The sequence below is a fragment of the Portunus trituberculatus genome, chromosome 13 (genome assembly GCF_017591435.1).
Source record: "Portunus trituberculatus isolate SZX2019 chromosome 13, ASM1759143v1, whole genome shotgun sequence".
Taxonomy (NCBI): Eukaryota; Metazoa; Arthropoda; class Malacostraca; order Decapoda; family Portunidae; genus Portunus; species Portunus trituberculatus.
This window is the reverse complement of record NC_059267.1, coordinates 71118-96117: the sequence shown is the minus strand read 5'-3', so window position 1 is coordinate 96117 and position 25000 is coordinate 71118. Positions and strand designations below refer to the sequence as shown.

At 39.7% G+C, this 25000-nt stretch overlaps 2 protein-coding genes across 7 annotated transcripts in view; both read right to left on the bottom strand.

The window, feature by feature from the left end:
• LOC123503180 (tumor necrosis factor alpha-induced protein 8-like protein) overlaps positions 1 to 14083 on the bottom strand; it is a 37297-nt gene extending 23214 nt beyond the window's left edge. The window contains exon 1 of the mRNA XM_045252725.1: positions 13932 to 14083. The gene's annotated coding sequence lies outside the window, so the exon portion shown is untranslated. The remainder of the gene's footprint in view (positions 1 to 13931) is intronic.
• A 683-nt stretch (positions 14084 to 14766) lies between these two features.
• LOC123503178 overlaps positions 14767 to 25000 on the bottom strand; it is a 20330-nt gene continuing 10096 nt past the window's right edge. For 5 of the 6 annotated variants that reach the window (XM_045252718.1, XM_045252719.1, XM_045252722.1 and 2 more), the window contains 2 exons: positions 24192 to 24463; positions 22028 to 23014 (listed from right to left, as the gene is read on the bottom strand). In XM_045252718.1, coding sequence (XP_045108653.1) covers positions 22853 to 23014; positions 24192 to 24463 — 434 coding nt within the window. In that variant the 3' untranslated portion in view covers positions 22028 to 22852. Of the gene's footprint in view, positions 15899 to 22027; positions 23015 to 24191; positions 24464 to 25000 lie in introns of those variants that run through there. The other variant, XM_045252720.1, reaches the window with a different exon arrangement.

Below are 25000 nucleotides of genomic sequence, written 5' to 3'. Positions count from 1 at the left end.
GAGAGAGAGAGAGAGAGAGAGAGAGAGAGAGAGAGAGAGAGAGAGAGAGAGAGAGAGAGAGAGAGAGAGAGAGAGAGAGAGAGAATAACACCAACAACAGTAGTAGTAGTAGTAGTAGTAGCAGCAGTAATGATAATAGCAATAATAAAAACAACAACAGCAACAAGAACAACTAATCATACAGAGGATAACTAACAACACAGTCATCGTACACAATAGTAAACACGTAACAAGGCATCTTCATTACACCATCAGTACATCGCGAGGCTTTGCTGGGAGTGGCGCTGTGTTGGTGCAAGGCTGCCACACACTCCCTGGCGACCGTACAGCGTGTGGCACTCAACCCCCGGGGCGCTGCTGCCTAGGATCAACTCCCACTCATACACAGTTCCCCCCAATCAAGTATAGAAATTTTTTTAGACACCCCAAAGAAGAATAACAGAAAAATGAGCATTAAATCATAAAAATAGGATTCCTGGATACGAAAAAGTCATTCTAATGTAGTCTTTCTCACTCATGCGCCATTTTCCTCGCTTAGAACATAACGGAGACATCCCAAAGAATATCAAGAAAACAAATGAGTATCAAACAATAAGGAAAAAGTCATTCTAAACTTCCTAAGCAATCTTTAATGTAATCTTAACGTAGCGTGTTAGCAGCCCAGATGTTGTTCATGTAAATCTAAGGCGCTGAGAAGTGCTATATATAAAGACCACATAGATGATTAATTAGGTTCTGGATGGTTTATCACATTGTTTACCAGAGAGAGAGAGAGAGAGAGAGAGAGAGAGAGAGAGAGAGAGAGAGAGAGAAATTAGCACCAATCCTATGACACCAGTATAGAATGGATACGTGTCTTCAAGGCTCCTATACGTACACTAAAATCTCTATCTCTCCCCCTGCGTGCAGTCAGTACCTCCTGCGTGTCGTAAACTGCGATTATACGACGGACGGATAGAGAAGGTTAAGCGTTCCTTCCTGTCTCCCTCTCCCTGTAAACACGCAAAAAATCTTATTCTCAAATATTCTCGCCAAAGTTTAGCAGGTTTAAGTGTGTTTTTGGGGTATTTAAGGGTGTTTTGGCGGCTGTATTGGATGTTATTGTTTTTTTTTCTAGGATTTTTTTTTTATGGTTCTAGTACTGGTTGGGGTCCAAATGCGAGTTACAGGGGCTTTCAATATTTTTTTATGATTCTAGTAATGTTTTGACATCTCCAGTGAAAGTTGCTGGAGGGTTTTCGAGAAGGTTTTTATGATTCTAGTAACGTTTTATTGTTATTCGATTGATTTTGACAGTTTCTAGTAGAAGTTTTTAACAAAGTTGGGAGGTTTCATGTTTACAGCACAAATTTTCTCGTGTCTACTAGTGAAAGTTATCGTTTCTTTGTTTGATTGCTTGTTTGTTTTTTAAAGGACGTTTTCATGATTCTAACAAATGTTTCAACGAGCAATTCTAACCGGGTATAATGGAAGGAAAGTCATCCCTGTTTACATTTATGATTCCAGTGACACATTGACAAGGATTGTACTGCATTATTTGTAAAAAAAAAAAAAAGCACTGCGAGATTCTGACGACTAATCTCTGCGGTACTTAGAAATTATCTTCAAGTGAACACAAAGGAACTTATTTTTATACACTGTTGTCCAGTCACATGTGTTTGTAAATGCCACTGCAATGAGTAATCCAGTTTTCATGGCTGCTTTTTTTTCACTTTTTTTTTCCTATTTTTTGTTGAATTATCACCAAGATCATAAAAACAAACCTGATAATTTTTTTTCAATGTAAGTAAGGGCAACAAAAAACTGGCTAGAAGAGGAACGAAAGAAGAACAAGAACAAGAACAAGAACAAGAACAAGAAGAACAAGAACAAGAACAAGAAGAACAAGAACTAGAACAAGAACAAGAACAAAAAGATAAATAAGAAACCCAGTAAAATCCATCCTGAAATAACGTAACCTAACACAAGATAAAAACCGTACTAACTTCCACAACAATCTGTCAAAAGTTACGAGGCATGTCATGAAGTGTTTAAGAAAGCTAACCTAACCTACCTCAAACTAACCAAGTATAACCTAACCCAACCCAACCCAACCAAACCAACACCTACACATCTCGCCAAAAGTTGAAGTAAATCGTGAAGCGTTAGAAGCATGGGAGACGTGACGCTGCTCCTTGGCACTACCTAGCGAAGCCTGTGTCGGTCTGCTGGTGTATAGACAGACGCATTACAGCTCATAGGGCGTCATTCAGCTCCCGTGGTCACCCTTTGTTGGTATTCAGACCACTGTGAAGATTGTTTGTTTACCATGACGAGAGAGAGAGAGAGAGAGAGAGGAAATAAAAGTAGGAAGGTACAACAATAAAGGAAAAATGAACAAAGGAAGGAATGAAATAAGAAAAAGAAGAAAGAAAAGAAAGGAATGAAGAAGGCAAGGAAGGAATGAGAAAGAGAAAGATAGATAGATAGATAGATAGATAGAGATAGAGATAGAGAGAGAGAGAGAGAGAGAGAGAGAGAGAGAGAGAGAGAGAGAGAGAGAGAGAGAGAGAGAGAGAGAGAGAGAGAGAGAGAGAGAGAGAGAGAGAGAGAGAGAGAGAGAGAGAGAGAGTTAATCTAGTATTTTCTCAGCTGCAAAGGTCTTAAAGAGACTGTGATACAAATACACACGTTTAAAAGTACTTCACAGACTACAGTACAAATAAAACATAAATAAGTGATAATTTAAGAGAATGCTGTATAAATATAACTACTTTTAAAATATGTTGTACAGATTTATTTACGACACACAAATATAAGTGTTTCTATGTATATATCGAAGCGACTTACAAAGCTATTCAAGTACTTAAGGGGTTCTGAGAAATGTAAGTTACAGCAATACAAGGAGAGACGTTTACGAAGCCACACAGTAACTATACGGCTCAAGGTTCGTATCGCAGCATAAGAGTTAGATATAAAAACACGAGGCAAAGAAACAAAACGAAAAAAAAAAGGCCAGTGTTTCCTCTCCTCTCCTTTCATCTCATTCAATTTTTATCAACACTTTCTTTTACTTCATGACTTGACGAGGGACGTGGTGGTGGTGGTGGTAGTGGCGATGGTGGTGTTATATTAAAGTTTCTCTCAATTCACGGTTTGAACAACTGTCGCATTGCTAAGAGAGTGAGTAAGCAAGAGCAAGAGAGAGAGAGAGAGAGAGAGAGAGAGAGAGAGAGAGAGAGAGAGAGAGAGAGAGAGAGAGAGAGAGAGAGAGAGAGAGAGAGTGAGAATGAGTCAGAGAAACTGGTCTTTCCTTCGTGACTTGTGGAAAGGGTAAAGGATAAGGATTGTGTGACAGAGAGAGAGAGAGAGAGAGAGAGAGAGAGAGAGAGAGAGAGAGAGAGAGAGAGAGAGAGAGAGAGAACGTGACGTGAGTGAGAGCCACAGGTCAGGATTGTCAAGAAGAAAAGAGAACAAAGTAATAAATCAAATCACGATCAAGAATAAGTCAAAAATAGAGAGAAAAAGAAAAGAAGAAAAATATGTTGCTACTGATTAAGGAAACAAAAGATAAAAAAAAAAATGTCTAAAATATAAACCAAGAGAGAGAGAGAGAGAGAGAGAGAGAGAGAGAGAGAGAGAGAGAGAGAGAGAGAGAGAGAGAGAGAGAGAGAGAGAGAGGTGCATGGTTGTGGTACAAGTGAATCATGACAATTAACACTACTATAAGAATGTTAGTATTTCTTATCTCCACCATTTTCCTGTTGATAGTGACCGTGATGGGGCAACACTGCTGGCTGAGGAGGAGGAGGAGGAGGAGGAGGAGGAAGAGAAAAGAAAGGAGAGTAGGACGAGGAAGACATGAAAAGGAAAAGAGGAAGAGGAGAAAGATAAAAAAGAATAGAGGAAAAGAGGGACATATGACCTAACTTAACCGAACAACAACAACAACATCAACAACAACAACAGCAGCAGTAGCAGCAGCAACAACAACAACAACAACAAAGAAAGAAAGAAAAAAACTACACTATTATCATGTCACATAAGAACACTTACAAATTTCTGAAATAGAATAACATACAAATGAAAAGAATCTTAAGAGGTAAAAACAATGGAAGATGAGAGACACAACCACATAAAAGAAGAGAAAAATGAAAGAAAATAACAACCAGGAAGAAAAGAATGAAGAAGAAAAAACACATTGAGATTCTTAAAAAATGACGAAAAATAAAAAATGAAATGATGTAAAGAATAAAAAGAAAATAACCAAAAACAACCCAAAATAACAGAAACTGAAAAAAAGAAAAAAAACAAGAGAGAGAGAGAGAGAGAGAGAGAGAGAGAGAGAGAGAGAGAGAGAGAGAGAGAGAGAGAGAGAGAGAGAGAGAGAGAGAGAGAGAGAGAGAGTGTGTGTGTTGAGAGGCGGCCAGGGTTTAAGTGCATTAAAGTACGATAATAATCAATCCATGTAAGATCAAGGTTAGACTGTGATCAATAAAAACTCAATGTAAAGTTATCCATCATGGCGGTGGTGGTGGTGGTGGTGATGGTGGGGATGGTGATATCTGAGTCTTCATTGGTCAAATTTAAGCCAATAATTGTCATTTTCATTACTATTCGCATTACCATTATTATCAATGTTTTTATTATCATTATCACTACATCAGCATGGCCGTTCTGTCTGCCTGTCTGTTTATCTATCTGCCTTTTTTTATATTTCTGAAGAGAGCGAACAAATTTTAACAAAGCGAACAAATTTGAGAGAACATTTAACAATAATCAGTACGTAATAATGCTACACTGAGAAAAAGTTGTCAACAAAACTAACTGCATAACTAATTTAATAAACGAATGACCAGCTAACTATCTAACTGATGTACTAACTAAATAACTAGTCAAACAAATCAATTAAAACATATTTGAAGAGAGACGAGTTTAGATTACCGATTCCACCGATTCCTTGCCAGACTGTTCCCTTGTTGCCTCAAATTCACGTTTTCATTGCAGGGGCAGACTTTGTTATTCTTCTGCACTGCCTAACACTTCTGCCCCTCTATTACTGTTGGATCTTTGCACCATGAGGTCGTAATGCTCTCTCTCTCTCTCTCTCTCTCTCTCTCTCTCTCTCTCTACCAAACAAAAGGACAAGAGCGACGGAAACCACTTAGAGAACACACACACAAAAGTTCTCTCTCTCTCTCTCTCTCTCTCTCTCTACACACACACACACACACGGGATGGATCGCCCCGCTAACGAGATTGCGAAAAGAAATCAGCCAAGCAGTGATGAAATGATGATCTTCGGACCTCGCCCTGCACTTCGAACCGCCTGCCTGTCCCGCATGCCTGCCCCTCTGGTGGTGGTGGTGGTGGTGGTGTGGGTGATGATTATGTACTGTTGTTATTACTACTATTACTGTTACTGCCTTTGCTTGCCCGAGTGCTGCTGTTGATGATGATTATGATACTACTACTACTACTACTACTACTACTACTACTACTACTACTAGTATTACTTTTGATGATGATGACGGTGATAATATTGATAATGATGCTACTGATGACGATTATACTACTACTATTTCTGCTACTTCTAACAATAATAAAAAATAATAATGATACGTAATGATGATAATCGCAACAAGAGCACCACCACCACCACCAACAACAACAATAATAATAATAATAATAATGATAATATTGATAGTAATAATAATAATGATTTATCTATCTATCCATGAGTTAATCTGTAAATTCTTAAAGCCCACCATTAACCCATCACTAACAACCTCATTAATGCTAACACTATTACTGCTAGGTGGAAGAAGAAGTAGGAAAAGGAGGAAAGGAAGAGGAAAGGAGGAGGAGGAGGAGGAGGAGGAGGAGTAGCAGTAGGAGGAGGAGGAGCAGGAGGGGGAGGTCATTTAGAGCATCAATCGAGATAACCTTGGAAGAGTTACAAGGATTCTGAATACCTCTCTTTGTTCCATCTTGTGTGCGCTTCCTTTTTTCGAGGAGGAGGAGGAGGAGGAGGAGGGAGGGTAAGGGGATTGTAATAAGGGAAGAGGAAGAGGAAGTAACAGTAGCAATGACAGTAGTAGTAGTAGTGGTGGTGGTAGTAGTAGTAGTAGCAATAGTAGAAATAGAAACAGAAGTGTAGAAGTATATAGAAGTAGCAGAAGTAGTAGCAGTAGATATAGTAGTAGTAGTAGTAGTAGTAGTAGTAGTAGTAGAAGTAGAAGTAGAAGTAGAAGTAGAAGTAAAAGTATTAGCAGCAACAGTAGTAATGGTGGTGGTCTAGTTGCAACACTGCCACCAGCACGGGTCGCCTCACGCCAGAGATGCGAGGCTGACACGCCGTCCTAATATTTGTAAACACGCGATTAGGAACCGTGGCCTCACAGAGAGAGAGAGAGAGAGAGAGAGAGAGAGAGAGAGAGAGAGAGAGAGAGAGAGAGAGAGGGGCGGAAGGAAGATTTTTTAAAGTAGTGGAGGTGCGGCGCAGAAATGTCCGCCCCCTCTCTCTCTCTCTCTCTGCAGGCCAACAAGTCCAGGTCTTGTTTACAGGCGCGGCTTCTCCTTCTCTGTGTCCAATTGAAGGAGTTAAGAAGGACTGAAGAGCGCCTTTAGAGTACCCTCCTCCCCCTCCTCTTCCTCCTCCTATTTATCCTCCTCCACTTCCTCTTCCTCCTTTGTGGGGTTTAAACTCTCTCTCTCTCTCTCTCTCTCTCTCTCTCTCTCTCTCTCTCTCTCTCTGGAACCACTTAAAGCTAAAAATCTCTCAGTTCTATGGAATGTTTAAGTTAAAGTTGAATTCTAACTATAACTATAATGAGAGAGAGAGAGAGAGAGAGAGAGAGAGAGAGAGAGAGAGAGAGTTTATGGATATGGTGACGTGAGACATACTTGTAATGATGTGACAAAGGAAGCAACATGCAGAAAGTGGAGTATTGTTTCAAAGTTTCCTATTGACTCCGCACTAAGAATCTTGTAACTGAGTCTGCTCCTTTTATCCACCGCCCAATTTGACAACTAGTTTCCTCTTATTTCTTCCTTCAATTCTCACCAAACCAGAACTCGTTATCTTTTCTCCTTTCCCGATTAGAACGTACGAAATGTCTACCTCTTATATTGTTATGGTCACCCAACAAAAAAGAACATAAAACAAGGGGAGCTGCGAGAAGCCGTCAGACCTACACGTGATGGTTCCTGCATAAAACACTCCTTATTTCCTCCACCCGTCATTCTTATCACAAATTAGTAGTAACCAGTCTAGCGGTGAGAGTGCAACACAGACAAACATACAACTAGACAAATGCGGCTACGTATTAAGACAGCGAATCACTCAAGTCTGTCGTGAAAGTAAATAGATAAGAAAAAAAAAGTCCTTGCAAAAGATTGTAGAAAATAAAAGTACAGCAATGAAAGATGAGAGCACAGATAGAAAGAGAGAAAAACAGATTGACAGATAGACATGTAGATAGATAGATAGATAGATAAATAGATAGATAGACAGATAGATAAATAGATACTTAGATAGACGGATAAAGAGACCGATCAACAAAATAGACAAATAAACTACAAAACCAACCAAAAATGTCGCAAAAAAATTAATAAAATAAAAAAGATTATAAAATGAAAAATAAAGGTAAACAAATAATATACCAATAAACTGCACCACACCCTTGAATCACCCTTTATACGACCATAATTATCACATGTCACCCTTGCCTATCCACCACGCGGCCTTGAGTGAGAGAGTGTCTGAGTGTGTGAGTGTCTGCGCTTTCAACGGGGCTCTGTTAAGTAGGTGAGGAAGGAGGAGGAGGAGGGAGAGAGGAAGGGTAAGGGAAAGGAAGAAAAGACGTAGAAAACAAAGAAGAGAGGGAGGATGAAGGGAAGTGGAAAGATGATGGAAGGAAAAGGGAAAAAATAAAAAGAAAGGGATGAAGAAAGAATTAAAGGAAAAAAAATTAAGGGATGTAGAGAGAACAGGAAGTGAGGAAGAAAGATGAAATAGAGAAGGAAAGCAAGAACATGGATGGAAAGAAAGGCAGGAGAGAAGAGAAGTAAAGGAGGGAGGAAATGAAGGAAGAAAGGGAGAAAAGGGGAGGGGGAAAAGAGAGAAAATAGAATGGGAGGAACAGTAGGAAGGGAGGAAAGAGAAGTAAAAGAGGGATGAAGAAAAGGGAAGGAAAAAGGAGGAAAGGGAGTATGAGGGAGGAAAAAGCGGAAGGTAGGAAGAGAGCGAGAGAGAAAGAAGGAAAAGGTTGGAAGAGAGAATGGGACAAAAGGAAGAGGACAAAGAAAAGGATGAGATGGAGAAAGAAGAAGAAGGAGAGAGAGAGAGAGAGAGAGAGAGAGAGAGAGAGAGAGAGAGAGAGAGAGAGAGAGAGAGAGAGAGAGAGAGAGAGAGAGATCAGCGTGCCAATACTCAATGTAGAGCGGAACACAAACACAATCAACCAACACAAAATAAACAAACAAGAAGACGGCGCTTGTGAACCTGGAGGAGAGAGAGAGAGAGAGAGAGAGAGAGAGAGAGAGAGAGAGAGAGAGAGAGAGAGTAGATCCCTTAAGTACGTAACGCTATATTGTAAACGTAATTGATCGGTTCGTGAGAGAAGAGTGAAAATAATAATATGTAAAGTTATTACGAAATTATTTAGCCAGTTTTTATTGTTTACGTGTGTGTGTGTGTGTGTGTGTGTGTGTGTGTGTGTGTGTGTGTGTGTGTGTGTGTGTGCGTATGCGTGTGCGTGTGTGTGTGTGTGAGTGTGTGTTAATCTGTCAGGTATGCGAGAAGACACGTGTGAAAGTGTTTAAGAATTATAGCTATTAAAATCGTGTATGTGTGTGTGTGTGTGTGTGTGTGTGTGTGTGTGTGTGTGTGTGTGTGTGTGTGTGTGTGTGCGTGTAAACAGTTGATATTATCATTATTATCATTGTTGTTGTTGTTATTGTTGTTGTTGTTGTTGTTGTTGTTGTTGTTTTCTTCCACTTACACAAATAGAAAAGTTTAATTAGACAACGTTCCCGAGTTGTTTCACTAATCGTTTCATTTCCTCTCTGCTTCTAATACAATCAAAATTTAATAAATTAATTGTATATATTGCATTTCTTCTTCATTGGTGGCTGTGGTGGTGGTGGTGGTGGTGGTGGTCGATATAAATGTGTATGAACATAAATGAGTAAAATATGCAAAATTTACAACCATCGTGTCCTGATTCTATTGTTGGCAGGTCCCATAACTTTCTCTCTCTCTCTCTCTCTCTCTCTCTCTCTCTCTCTCTCTCTCTCTCTCTCTCTCTCTTTTCACACAAACAGACAAGTGCGCGCGCAAACACACACACACACACACACACACACACACACACACACACACACACACACACACACACACACACACACACACATACACACACACATCAACATCTCTCAACAAATTAAATATCCTTTATTTAACATTCCCCCTTAATTGGACATCTTTTCCTGCCTTGTTTTCAGCGTCACGGGAAAAGATTACAAGCTAGCATACTTTTTCACGGGATGTCAAAATTGGATTCTATCCTTAAACACAGCGCCGCACCTCTACTGTTTCCAAAAGGCTCTAGCGGAGATAGCACAGGTTTTCAAGAGAGTTATATATGATTCTAGTAAAAGATTCACAAGATTTCTACGTTATGAACAGGTAAAAACACTGGGAAAGCTTGCTAATCATCTCTGTAGTCTTGCAAAATAGTCGCGGTGAATGAGCAAAGTGTTTCTGAATAAAATTTTGCATATTAGTACCTTTACTTGAAGCGAAACAGGATTTTATAAAGATGTTTTTATGATTTTTTACAAATACTAACAAGATTTCTCCGTCTTAAACCGGTAAAGCACTCTTGAAAATCCGGTTAATGATATCTGTAGCTTTGGAAAATGGTCATGGTGAGAGAGCAAAGCGTTTCTGAATACAAGTTACTGCCACCCCTTTAGTTCAGGTGACAGGATTTCACGAACATTTCATATGATTCTAATGACATTTCAACAAGATTTCTGAATTACGAACAGGTAAAGCTCTTATGACAACCCGGCAAATTATAGCTGTGCCTTTGCAAATGGTCGTGGTAAGAAAGCAAAGCGTTTCTGAGTAAGGGTCTTTTAAATATGTGAGTTTGTTGACAGACGCTAGAGCAACCCTCGCCCTCCCTTGGTTCTTCCCTTCAGCCAGCCAGCCACCAAGCCAGCCAGACCTCTTCAGCCCACCTGTCCTCCTCTACCTGCGCCTCACCTCACGTCATCCCAGAGAGAGAGAGAGAGAGAGAGAGAGAGAGAGAGAGAGAAATATTCAAGATGTCATTTCTATGTAGTTGTGTTTTAAATAATTTTGTATGCGTTCCTCCTCCTCATCTTTCCTCCTCTTCTTCTTTTCCCATCTCCTCCTGTTCCCCCTTTTGTCTTCGTCATGGTCTTATTATGCTATCATTGCAAAATTACGTCTTTATTCCATTCTCTCTCTCTCTCTCTCTCTCTCTCTCTCTCTCTCTCTCTACAATTGCATGCAAGAGATTGTGTCAAGTGCATTCCTTTACTGCTACTACTACTACTATCATTACTAGTACTACTACTACTACTACTACTACTACTACACACACACACACACACACACACACACACACACACACACACACACACACACACACACCTGCATTCAACTGTCTGTGTGTGTGTGTGTGTGTGTGTGTGTTTCTCGTGTTATTCAATCTGGTATATCTATCGAATCATCTTTATCATTGTTTGTTTTCTTCTTACTCCCCCTCGTCCATTTCATTTCCTTATTGCTCCCTCTCTCTCTCTCTCTCTCTCTCTCTCTCTCTCTCTCTCTCTCTCTCTCTCTCTCTCTCTCTCTCCTTCGTCTTCTTCTCTTTCTCTCAATTCCTACGAACCTAATAGTAGTAATAGTAGTAGTAGTAGTAGTAGTAGTAGTAGTAGTAGTAATAGTAGTGATAGTAGTAGCAGCAGCAGCAGCAGCAGCAGTAGTAGTAGTAGTAGTAGTAGTACTGTAGTAGTAGTTAGTAGTAGTAGTAGTACAATATAGTACTCGCTCATTCGCACGCGCACACACACACACACACACCGCGTAGTGTAGTGGTTAGCACGCTCGACTCACAATCGAGAGGCCCGGGTTCGAGTACCGGCGCGGCGAGGCAAATGGGCAAGCCTCTTAATGTGTGGCCCCTATTCACCTAGCGGTAAATAGACGGGATGTAACTCGAGGGGCTGTGGCCTCGCTTTCCCGGTGTGTGGAGTGTGTTGTGGTCTCAGTCCTACCCGAAGATCGGTCTATGAGCTCTGACCTCGCTCCGTTATGGGGAAGACTGGCTGGGTGACCAGCAGGCGACAGAGGTGAGGTGAATTACACACACACACACACACACACACACACACACACACACACACACACATGTGCCTTGGTCATAACTGAAGTACTGCGTGGATTTCAAGGCTACGAGCGTTATACTACAGTATGTGTGTGTGTGTGTGTGTGTAATTCACTGTTTCATCTGCTGCAGTCTCTGACGAGACAGCCAGACGTTACCCTACGGAACGAGCTCAGAGCTCATTATTTCCGATCTTGGGATAGGTCTGAGACCAGGCACACACCACACACCGGGACAACAAGGTCACAACTCCTCGATTTACATCCCGTACCTACTCACTGCTAGGTGAACAGGGGCTACACGTGAAAGGAGACACACCCAAATATCTCCACCCGGCCGGGGAATCGAACCCCGGTCATCTGGCTTGTGAAGCCAGCGCTCTAACCACTGAGCTACCGAGCCGTGTGTGTGATGTGTGTGTGTGTGTGTGTGTGTGCGAATGAGCGAGTAAGTGCGCATGTGGGGTGTATGATAGCAGCTTATGGCGTCCCCAGGAGAGAGACTAAAAGAGAATAAGATAGGAGAGGATATGAGACATCCTGTGAACTGATGACAAAACTAAAACATTCGAAGAGAGAGAGAGAGAGAGAGAGAGAGAGAGAGAGAGAGAGAGAGAGAGAGAGAGAGAGAGAGAGAGAGATACACTGGGCGCGCACACACACACACACACACACACACATCGAAGACATTACAGTAAGGACATAACATGCAAAGGTACGTTCTCTCTCTCTCTCTCTCTCTAGACATTCAAGAAGGTTAATACTAACGCAAGCTCTCACGTTTCTTGCACAATAGTAGTAGTAGTAGTAGTAGTAGTAGTAGTAGTAGTAGTAGTAGTAGTAGTAGTAGTAGTAGTAGCAGCAGCAGCAGTAGTAACAGTAGTAGTAGTAGTAGTAGTAGTAGTAGTAGTAGTAGTAGTAGTAGTAGTAGTAGTAGTAGTAGCAGTTATGGATGTATATATGTATTTATTTTAAGAATCCTACAGTAGATTTCGTGGTGGTAGTGGTGAGCCGCAGAAAGAAGCCACACACACACACACACACACACACACACACACACACACACACACAGAGAGAGAAGCAGCAATATTTGTGTCAAGGTGTAACTCTTCACTCTATTCATTTCATCCCCTTGTAATAGTAGTAGCAACAGCAACAGCAGCAGTAGTAGTAGTAGTAGTAGTAGTAGTAGTAGTAGTAGTAGAAATAACACATTAAAAGAATACAAGTAGCCGTGAGTGAACTTAGAAAAACACATCCATCTCTCTCTCTCTCTCTCTCTCTCTCTCTGGGTCGTCGTGTTGCTCCGAGCAGTTCCGAGTTATAGTTTCCCACCCTCAATTATCTCCCCATACCTGAGGGTGTGTGTGTGTGTGTGTGTGTGTGTGTGTGTGTGTGTGTGTGTGTACTGGATGAAGCTGTTGTTGTTCTTGTTATAGTAGTAGTAGTAGTAGTAGTAGTAGTAGTGGTGGTGGTGGTGGTGGTGGTGGTAGTAGTAGTAGTAGTAGTAGTAGTAGTAGTAGTAGTAGTAGTAGTAGTAGTAGCATCATTAGTATTAGAAGTAGACTTGAAACTTCGCAAACATTACATACCAACACACACACACACACACACACGCCACTACCACCACTAAGCTAAGTCAAGACCCACGAGATGACTTAAGCCAGACACGAACACTGAGCCATACACTGAATTTCCGACGTGACTTCCTGGGAGCTCTGAGCGGACGGACTGTAAACAAACACTATCTATCAACTCTACTGAAAGGCATCACACGTGTAGATCATGTCACGGTGAAGTATTATCATTCCTCTACTGATAAGATAAGAGTAGGAGCAAGTGTGTGTGTGTGTGTGTGTGTGCGTTTTGACTTATTGTATGTTGCTGGCTTTGAGTTAAGCACGCGTGTGTCTGTTTGCATGTTTTATATCTTTTATGCTTATGTTCTCCACTCCACTATCTTTGTGTGTGTGTGTGTGTGTGTGTGTGTGTGTGTTTTAATCCTTCCATTCATGATACCTAAACTGTTAATGAAATAGGAAAGACTATGAAGAAATATTTTGAAATAGTAGTAGTAGTAGTACTAGTAGTAGTAGCACTAGTAGTAGTAGTAGTAGTAGTAGTAGTAGTAGTAGTAGTAGTAGTAGTAGTAGTGGTGGTCATGGTGGTGGTACAGCCGCGGGACCGTTACCAGTAGATCTAACCCCCGCTATGGGCACCACACACCTGCCCGCCCCACCTTCCCACACCCTCCCGACGCCCACCACCAGCCCAAGCGCCGCCCACCGGCCCAAACACCACCCACGGGGACTGCAAACCGCCCTAAATATTTACACTCGGGGCGCGCTCCTGAGTTGACGGAGTTCAGGTGAGGCGCTCCTTCCTAACCTGCTCGCGTTCTTGTACTGTACAAATCCCCAGTTTCAAAAGTTTTCAGTAACACTCACGGGTTCACTCAACACTCGTCACTGGCTCGTGTCAGAGAGCTGCTTGAGCGTGTGCGGGTGTGTGTAGTGTTGTTGCATACCTGCGTGGCGTGTGGAGCGGCTGACGGAGAGAGAGGGTGGAGGCATACAGCACCTAGCACAGCACGGCCGCCACACAACAACTGACACGTTTGTCGAGTCGACTGCCAGGCGAGGCTGCGGCGGCGGCTGTGGTGGTGGTGGTGGCGGAGTGAGGAGTAGCGCGCCATCTGTTGCCTTACCTCGCTGCCTGCCCGTCTCTCTGCCTGCTTCCCTGAATGTCCCCTAGCCCTCCTGCCTGTTCCCCCGCATGCCTGCCTGTCGCCCCGCCTGCCTGCCTGCCTGCGTGTCTTCACCTGCCTTCCTGCTTTCATTCATCCTCCTGCTTGCATTCATTCATCTGTCCTTGTCTTTTCTCATCCCCCTGTCTTCTTTCATCTCCCTGTGTCTTCTCTCAGCTGCCTACGCCTTCGCTCATCTGCCCATTCATCTCTCTGCCTGTCTTCATTCATATCTCATCTCTCATATCCCAATGTCTTCTTTCATCTACCCATTATGTTACGTCTTCCTAAGATAGACCAACAAATTGACAGAAAAATACACTCTAAGAAAGATTAGTTCTGTATCTATCATATTCTACTGTTTGTTCTGTTTATCTCCTTTCCTCTGTTCTGCCCCTATCCCGTTCTTTCCTATCTATTTATCCTGTTCTTTGTTCTGAATGTGTTCTGTTTTTCCACACACAGTTCACCAGCAGTACTAGTAAAAAGTTATACACTGACAGTTCTGGTATTTCTTTTCCTCGTGTATTTTCATGTAAACTGACAGGAGAATATACACTAACGACAGACGCATCAACAAACTGACTGACAGACGAAAACAACATGTTAACAGATTTACGGACAGGTAAATTATCAGGACTTGTACACAAACAGAACAAACATACGTCAACAAAATAATTGAAGAAAAAAAAAACAGGTTCGTAGATAGACGGAAAGATGTACAGATCGAATAATTTGAACTAAAATACAAGGACTTAAAGCAATGAGGTTGTTAGAATTAAGTTAATGATACGATAATTTAATACATAGGGGGAAGATAAAAGGATGTGATGGGGATGTGACAGGAAATGTAGAAGACAAGGGTAAGAAGACAGGAAGAGCAAACAAGGATGGATTCAGTGAAGGAAGACATACATGAGTGTGAGAGATGTGAAAGACCAGGGTGAAGGGAGGTGTAATGATCCGGATGAAGAAGAGAACGAAGAAAAGAAAATAGATAGGGAAAAATATTAAAAAAAAAAATGAGAAAAAAGAAAGAAAAGAAAAACCAACGAACGAAAGAGTAAAGAACGAAAGACAGAAAAAATTAACGAACAAGAAGCACATTGATAACAAGGAACTAGGACACAGGAAAGCAATACAGGATGAGGAAGAGCTTGCAAGATTGGCGGGCTGACGGAAGGACGCGCGAGGAGAGAGACGGGTTAGTGTGTCTTCAGGCTGCATGGTGAGGCTCAGGAGGAGGCGGTGAGTGACGCGCTGAGGAAGACTAGAGGTGAAGGTCGCGCCGAGATGCTTCACCTCATGTAACCCAATGATTTCAGGCGACTTCAGTTAAAGCTCCTTGTTTCTTTAACCTTTTGGCGTCTCTCTCAAAGAGTTTCTAAAGTTATATTAGAGATTGTTGGGGTGTTCAAAGGTGTTTTCGTGACGGTAGTGGATGTTACTGGGTTTTACAATGATGGTTTCAGGTTTCTGTCGGAGGCTATTAAGTTTTTAAGGGTTCGTGTCTCTAGTGAAAGTTATTGCGGTTCTCAAGGGTGCTTTCCTGATTTCAACCCAATAATTGCGCGAGACTTGAATCTAAGTTCCCTATTCCTAATCCTTTACTGTCTTGAATTCTTAACAAACCGTAGTGGAGGTTATTGTAGTTGTCAAGGATGTTTTCGTGGTTCGGTATGTTATTGGAGTTTTCAAGCTCATTTTCAAGGTTCTTGCGAATTTTTAACTAGCGTGTTTGAGTGCCACTGAAAAAAAAAAACACTTCTGAGAACCAGACTAATCATCTTTGTAGTCTGAAAATAATTTTGATGAGAGAGTAAAGTGTTAAAGAATACAGGATGCAGTGTTTGGGAATGTGCCTTAGTTAACTTGACGTATATATAGCGTGCCTTGTATGCTTAACCGTTTATTTCTTACCTACCACCGACATTCCCCTCTCTCTCTCTCTATACTCAAGCGTGACAAAACAATATGATGCCAGTTTAGAACATAATAGGAATTATTCTTTATTCAAACACCTAGAACAACAGAAAGAATTAGACACTGAGGACATTAGTGTAGTATATAACTCTCTTACTCAAACTTAATAAAACAAAGAGATGCAAGTTTGTAATATACTCTTAACGAGACCATTGACAGTTAGAGCATTGCAGAATTCGAACTTTCATTGACTAGTTTTATTTTTGTTACGCAACTACAAAAAAATGCTACAAAAAATAGTTACCAACAATAATTATATGAATGTGAGTGTTGTGTCTTAAGGATGGAGGAAGTAAAAAGTATAAAGGAAAGTATCTGAAATATTTTGCTTGTGAAAATGCTTGTGAACTAAGATGACAGACAAGACAGAAAAAAAGATGAAATAAAAGGAAGAACAGGACGTGAAACTGGTAGAGAAAAGAAAGAAAAGACAATTTGGAATATATACTTATATGTGTGTGGAGAGAATGTCAGAAAACAGAGCTCTCAAAATATTGATGTATGAAGAGGTGAAAAGAGTAAGAGTGAGAGGAAGGTTTGAAACTATACACGTGAGGGTCAGTGAGGAAACCAGCTGTGGGATGACTGGACGACGCCTGACTGACTGACTGACTCTTCTGGCTAGAGATAGGAAAGCGTGGGGAGGATTCAGATCTAACCTGAGGGACAAACCGGTGGGCGGGAATGAAGTCAATGAAGAACAACAAGAACAACAAGAACAAGAACAAAAATGATGACGAGGACGACGACAACGACGACGATGATGATGACGATGATAACGATGATGATGATCATCATCATGATGATGACGAAGAAGAATATAAGAGAATAAAAAGAAAAAAGAAAATAAGGAAAAAGAAGAAAGAAAAATGAATAATAAAAACAAGCGAATAAGAGAAATGAAAAAAAGAAAAAAAATGAAGAAAGAAAGAAAGAAAGAAAGAAAGAAAGAAAGAAAGAAAGAAAGAAAGAAAGAAAGAAAGAAAGAAAGAAAGAAAGAAAGAAGAAGAAGAAGAAGAAGAAAGAAGAAGAAGAAGAAGAAGAAGAAGAAGAAGAAGAAGAAGAAGAAGAAGAAGAAGAAGAAGAAGAAGAAGAAGAAGAAGAAGAAGAAGAAGAAGAAGAAGAAGAAGAAGAAGAAGAAGAAGAAGAAGAAGAAGAAGAAGAAGAAGAAGAAGAAGAAGAAGAAGAAGAAGAAGAAGAAGAAGAAGAAGAAGAAGAAGAAGAAGAAGAAGAAGAAGAAGAAGAAGAAGAAGAAGAAGAAGAAGAAGAAGAAGAAGAAGAAGAAGAAGAAGAAGAAGAAGAAGAAGAAGAAGAAGAAGAAGAAGAAGAAGAAGAAGAAGAAGAAGAAGAAGAAGAAGAAGAAGAAGAAGAAGAAGAAGAAGAAGAAGAAGAAGAAGAAGAAGAAGAAGAAGAAGAAGAAGAAGAAGAAGAAGAAGAAGAAGAAGAAGAAGAAGAAGAAGAAGAAGAAGAAGAAGAAGAAGAAGAAGAAGAAGAAGAAGAAGAAGAAGAAGAAGAAGAAGAAGAAGAAGAAGAAGAAGAAGAAGAAGAAGAAGAAGAAGAAGAAGAAGAAGAAGAAGAAGAAGAAGAAGAAGAAGAAGAAGAAGAAGAAGAAGAAGAAGAAGAAGAAGAAGAAGAAGAAGAAGAAGAAGAAGAAGAAGAAGAAGAAGAAGAAGAAGAAGAAGAAGAAGAAGAAGAAGAAGAAGAAGAAGAAGAAGAAGAAGAAGAAGAAGAAGAAGAAGAAGAAGAAGAAGAAGAAGAAGAAGAAGAAGAAGAAGAAGAAGAAGAAGAAGAAGAAGAAGAAGAAGAAGAAGAAGAAGAAGAAGAAGAAGAAGAAGAAGAAGAAGAAGAAGAAGAAGAAGAAGAAGAAGAAGAAGAAGAAGAAGAAGAAGAAGAAGAAGAAGAAGAAGAAGAAGAAGAAGAAGAAGAAGAAGAAGAAGAAGAAGAAGAAGAAGAAGAAGAAGAAGAAGAAGAAGAAGAAGAAGAAGAAGAAGAAGAAGAAGAAGAAGAAGAAGAAGAAGAAGAAGAAGAAGAAGAAGAAGAAGAAGAAGAAGAAGAAGAAGAAGAAGAAGAAGAAGAAGAAGAAGAAGAAGAAGAAGAAGAAGAAGAAGAAGAAGAAGAAGAAGAAGAAGAAGAAGAAGAAGAAGAAGAAGAAGAAGAAGAAGAAGAAGAAGAAGAAGAAGAAGAAGAAGAAGAAGAAGAAGAAGAAGAAGAAGAAGAAGAAGAAGAAGAAGAAGAAGAAGAAGAAGAAGAAGAAGAAGAAGAAGAAGAAGAAGAAGAAGAAGAAGAAGAAGAAGAAGAAGAAGAAGAAGAAGAAGAAGAAGAAGAAGAAGAAGAAGAAGAAGAAGAAGAAGAAGAAGAAGAAGAAGAAGAAGAAGAAGAAGAAGAAGAAGAAGAAGAAGAAGAAGAAGAAGAAGAAGAAGAAGAAGAAGAAGAAGAAGAAGAAGAAGAAGAAGAAGAAGAAGAAGAAGAAGAAGAAGAAGAAGAAGAAGAAGAAGAAGAAGAAGAAGAAGAAGAAGAAGAAGAAGAAGAAGAAGAAGAAGAAGAAGAAGAAGAAGAAGAAGAAGAAGAAGAAGAAGAAGAAGAAGAAGAAGAAGAAGAAGAAGAAGAAGAAGAAGAAGAAGAAGAAGAAGAAGAAGAAGAAGAAGAAGAAGAAGAAGAAGAAGAAGAAGAAGAAGAAGAAGAAGAAGAAGAAGAAGAAGAAGAAGAAGAAGAAGAAGAAGAAGAAGAAGAAGAAGAAGAAGAAGAAGAAGAAGAAGAAGAAGAAGAAGAAGAAGAAGAAGAAGAAGAAGAAGAAGAAGAAGAAGAAGAAGAAGAAGAAGAAGAAGAAGAAGAAGAAGAAGAAGAAGAAGAAGAAGAAGAAGAAGAAGAAGAAGAAGAAGAAGAAGAAGAAGAAGAAGAAGAAGAAGAAGAAGAAGAAGAAGAAGAAGAAGAAGAAGAAGAAGAAGAAGAAGAAGAAGAAGAAGAAGAAGAAGAAGAAGAAGAAGAAGAAGAAGAAGAAGAAGAAGAAGAAGAAGAAGAAGAAGAAGAAGAAGAAGAAGAAGAAGAAGAAGAAGAAGAAGAAGAAGAAGAAGAAGAAGAAGAAGAAGAAGAAGAAGAAGAAGAAGAAGAAGAAGAAGAAGAAGAAGAAGAAGAAGAAGAAGAAGAAGAAGAAGAAGAAGAAGAAGAAGAAGAAGAAGAAGAAGAAGAAGAAGAAGAAGAAGAAGAAGAAGAAGAAGAAGAAGAAGAAGAAGAAGAAGAAGAAGAAGAAGAAGAAGAAGAAGAAGAAGAAGAAGAAGAAGAAGAAGAAGAAGAAGAAGAAGAAGAAGAAGAAGAAGAAGAAGAAGAAGAAGAAGAAGAAGAAGAAGAAGAAGAAGAAGAAGAAGAAGAAGAAGAAGAAGAAGAAGAAGAAGAAGAAGAAGAAGAAGAAGAAGAAGAAGAAGAAGAAGAAGAAGAAGAAGAAGAAGAAGAAGAAGAAGAAGAAGAAGAAGAAGAAGAAGAAGAAGAAGAAGAAGAAGAAGAAGAAGAAGAAGAAGAAGAAGAAGAAGAAGAAGAAGAAGAAGAAGAAGAAGAAGAAGAAGAAGAAGAAGAAGAAGAAGAAGAAGAAGAAGAAGAAGAAGAAGAAGAAGAAGAAGAAGAAGAAGAAGAAGAAGAAGAAGAAGAAGAAGAAGAAGAAGAAGAAGAAGAAGAAGAAGAAGAAGAAGAAGAAGAAGAAGAAGAAGAAGAAGAAGAAGAAGAAGAAGAAGAAGAAGAAGAAGAAGAAGAAGAAGAAGAAGAAGAAGAAGAAGAAGAAGAAGAAGAAGAAGAAGAAGAAGAAGAAGAAGAAGAAGAAGAAGAAGAAGAAGAAGAAGAAGAAGAAGAAGAAGAAGAAGAAGAAGAAGAAGAAGAAGAAGAAGAAGAAGAAGAAGAAGAAGAAGAAGAAGAAGAAGAAGAAGAAGAAGAAGAAGAAGAAGAAGAAGAAGAAGAAGAAGAAGAAGAAGAAGAAGAAGAAGAAGAAGAAGAAGAAGAAGAAGAAGAAGAAGAAGAAGAAGAAGAAGAAGAAGAAGAAGAAGAAGAAGAAGAAGAAGAAGAAGAAGAAGAAGAAGAAGAAGAAGAAGAAGAAGAAGAAGAAGAAGAAGAAGAAGAAGAAGAAGAAGAAGAAGAAGAAGAAGAAGAAGAAGAAGAAGAAGAAGAAGAAGAAGAAGAAGAAGAAGAAGAAGAAGAAGAAGAAGAAGAAGAAGAAGAAGAAGAAGAAGAAGAAGAAGAAGAAGAAGAAGAAGAAGAAGAAGAAGAAGAAGAAGAAGAAGAAGAAGAAGAAGAAGAAGAAGAAGAAGAAGAAGAAGAAGAAGAAGAAGAAGAAGAAGAAGAAGAAGAAGAAGAAGAAGAAGAAGAAGAAGAAGAAGAAGAAGAAGAAGAAGAAGAAGAAGAAGAAGAAGAAGAAGAAGAAGAAGAAGAAGAAGAAGAAGAAGATCAGTCTAGTCACGTGCCATAGAGAGAAACACAGCACTGACTCCCAGTTTATCTTTGTTCCTTCAATCTGCTGTCACTCACCTTGCAGAACCTGATAACTTATGGATTCCTGACGGATCTGAGAAAAAAATAAGACAAAAAAAAGAAAGAAAAAGAAGACAAACCACTATGTACGTAATGGATGAAAGGGAGCAGTTTCCTCACAAACCTTGACTTTTTTGCTTTTATGTAAGAGGAACTCTGGTCAAGGACAATAAAAAGATGAAAAAAGATAAAAGTCCCGTTGATGGTTGCGATTGAGGAAGAAACATTGAATACAGTAGATGAAAGTGCGAGAACTAACACGATAATCACAGATACACATTTTTTTTTTTTACTTTCTTACATAAGTATCAATGAAAAATGTAAATTGCATCACAAATAAGAAAGTAATGAAGCGTTGCATTCCTGTTTATCTTATAGACTGGTGACAACTATGGTTTCCTTTCCAAACGTTAATATTTATTTCACTTTCTTATATATACAGTGAGAAAGATTGTGCCACAAAAATGCAATCAAAATAGTGTAACTTTCCTGTTCATATCACATTATCACAACCATGATTTCACTTTCTTAAGCAATCATTATCTGTATCTGTAATAAGTATGATTTTCCTTCAAAAAGAGCACACACTTTTTGTCTATTTACGTTAATATATCACTAACACACCGTGGTATTTGTACTAGTGATATGATTAATATAATGAAAGGTGTCTATTTAAATGCGTCAGTAACAACTATGATTCCTTTCAAAATGTATGTATTTCCTTTTCACTCTCTTCGCAATCACTGGCACACATCGTAAAACTTTAGGCAATGGCAGTTTATCTAAAGACTTGTACATAACACAGTGATCTAATTGATGTAGTGTAACACTCTAGTTTCCATCACACCAGTACCGGCAACACTATCTCTAAAACATTGGTATTTGAACTCTTTTACGTACTCTGTATTACCAGTACACCGTAGATATTAGAACACTTTGTTGTTGTTACTGGTGCTGGTGCTGCTGATGCTGGTGCTACTGCTACTACCAGTACCACCACCACCACCACCACCACCAATGATAACGATGATGACGATGGTGATAATAATAACTACAATGATAATAACAATAATAATGGTAATGATAATTATAATAATAATAGTATTAATAATAATAATAATAATAATAATGATAATAATAATATTATTATTATTAATGATAATAATAATGATAATAAATAATAATAATAATAATAATAATAATAATAATAATAATAATAATAATAATAATAATAATGATAATGATAATAGTAATGATAATAATAATAATAATAATGATAATAATAATAATAATAATAATAATAATAATAATAATAATAATAATAATAATAATAATAATAATAATAATGATAATAATAACAATAATAATAACAACAACAACAACAATAATAGTAATAATAATGTTTATTGCCTTAATTTGCATACAACTTAAATACCACTACTTCTATTAATACTACTATTACTACTACTACTTCTACTATTACCACCATCATAACTACCACCACCACCATCACCACCACCACTACAACGCCACCACCAGCACCACTATCTGCTGTAAGTCCACAGGTTGCTCACCAGCTTGGCTTATCAAACCAACTCCAGACATTACTGTATACAATAAAACTTCGCTATGGGGACGTACTTCATATCTTGATTCCTCTGCAGTCTTTAAAAGTTCAAATCGTAGGAAGAAAGTGAAACAGAAAATAAATTATGGAAAAAAGGAAAAATAGAGACCCTATGAAGTAGGAGGGAAAAAGGGGAATATTAAATAGCAGGGAATAGAAAAAAATTAAGTCGAGGCGGAGAAAAAAAACACGAAAAATTTAAGTCGTGGGGAAAAAGATGAAAGGAAAAATTAATAAAGTTGTGGGAAGGAGGAAAAAAACCCCCACTTATCTTGGGAATAGGAAAAACAGAAAGTGTGTCATGGAAAAAAAGAAAAACAGAAACCGAGACGTGGGAAGAAAATGCAGAAATATTGAGGTGTGAGAAGAAGGAAAAATAAAAAAAAAACTATAGGGAGAAAGAAAAATAGGAATATGTCATGAAATGCAGGAAAGACGAATAATTAAAAACTTAAGACGGGGAAAAGATAAAAAAAAAAAAATAGAAACAAACAGACAATCCCAGAGTCTGCAGTGAAAGACTATGAACGAGTAAACAACAGAGAGAGAGAGAGAGAGAGAGAGAGAGAGAGAGAGAGAAATATTATGGGTCAGTGATGATAGGCTGCTTACAGAGAGGACAGAGCGTGGAGTGGGCGAGACAGGAGGCGAGGCAGGCGGCATGGTACAGGTGGTGACAGGGAGTGACTCTGGCTTGTCGCATCTCATCCAGACACACAGGGCAGGTGGGCCGCTCTGCCAGCTCCTGAGAGAGAGAGAGAGAGAGAGAGAGAGAGAGAGAGTCAATATTTTCCACCACTTATTTTTTTCTATTTATTTCATTTGTCTACTTACTGATTGTTTTTGATGCGCGTGTGTGTGTGTGTAATTCACTGTTTGATCTGCTGCAGTCTCTGACGAGACAGCCAGACGTTACCCTACGGAACGAGCTCAGAGCTCATTGTTTCCGATCTTGGGATAGGTCTGAGACCAGGCACACACCACACACCGGGACAACAAGGTCACAACTCCTCGATTTACATCCCGTACCTACTCACTGCTAGGTGAACAGGGGCTACACGTGAAAGGAGACACACCCAAATATCTCCACCCGGCCGGGGAATCGAACCTCGGTCATCTGGCTTGTGAAGCCAGCGCTCTAACCACTGAGCTACCGGGCCGTGTGTGTGTGTGTGTGTGTGTGTGTGTGTGTTTTGGGGGTTCTTATTGCTTTAAATGCCGTGAAAACAAAAGTTATTACCAGATCAGCATGAAAGTTTTGCCAAGTCATAAGTCACATAACATAAACAGTTGCAGGCACGAACACTTCCCTTTGTCACTTACACACACACACACACACACACACACACACACACACTCACTCACACACTCACACACACACAAACACACACACACACCGCGTAGTGTAGTGGTTAGCACGCTCGACTCACAATCAAGAGGGCCGGGTTCGAGTCCCGGTAAGCGGCGAGGCAAATGGGCAAACCTCTTAATGTGTGGGGTGTGTTCACCTAGCAGTAAATAGGTACGGGATGTAACTCGAGGGGTTGTTGCCTCGCTTTCCCGGTGTGTGGAGTGTGTTGTTGTCTCAGTCCTACCCGAAGATCGATTTATGAGCTCTGAGCTCGCTCCGTAATGGGAAAGACTGGCTGGGTGACCAGCAGACGACCGAGGTGAATTATACACACATATACACGTCAAACAGAATACACATAATGAAAAAAAAAGTGTAGATTGAAAAACAGCCAAATACACAACAAAGATAACAATAAACCAACCAATTAAGCAAGTAAACAAACAAGGAAGACCTTTCACTCATAACAAACCAACTAAACACCAAACCCAACACACAGTCAACCAAACAAACAAAAACAGCTAAACAAACTAGCAAACACACAGCCACCAATCCTTATGTACGTACATACCTCTGGGGTGGCTCTCCTGCAGGCGGTCAACACTACAGCAGGAGGCGAGTCACGGCCTGCCACCCGCCTCGCCATGAGCAGGCCGGGCACTAGCAGGTTCGTGTAGCACCCCACCACCGCCAGCCAGGGACGGGAAGGCGCTGCTATTATCCCGATGCCTAAGGACGCCACCATGGGAAGAGCCAGAGCCCCCAAGGGTATCCAAAAGTCCTCCTCCTCCTCCAATACTGGCAGACGTAGGGCGCGTATCCATGACACGATACGCTCCTCGCCTGGGTGAAGAATGGTTGGGATTAGGGAGGAGTGGTGGTGGTGGTGGTGGTAGTGGTGGTGGTGGTAGTGGTGGTGGAGGTGTAATGGTGGTGGTGGAAGTGAGGGTATTGTTGTTATTATCGTTCTTGTGGCAAAAGTAATAGTAATGATAGATTGTTGTTGTAGGAGAATTAATAGTATTAGTAGTGGTGGTTGTGATACCAGTATTAGTATAGTAGCAATAATAATAGTAGTAGTGGTTGTGATACTAATAGTAGTAGTAGTAGTAGTAGTAGTAGTAGTAGTGGTAGCAGTAGTAAAAGTAATAGTAGTAGTAGTAGTAGTAGTAGCAGCAGCAGTAGTAGTACTACTCGTAATAAAGGTAGCAATAGTTTTTTTTTTTTTTTAGCGTCTGTAGGGACACTTGAAGAGTGTATGGGAAGCGCTGTTCAGCCTCCGCCCATTAGTGGCACAGGCAATTTTATTTATAGTGGTACCCATATTAGGGCCTATACCACCGCCCAAGCTCATCATGAGTTTAACCACTTAGAACCTGG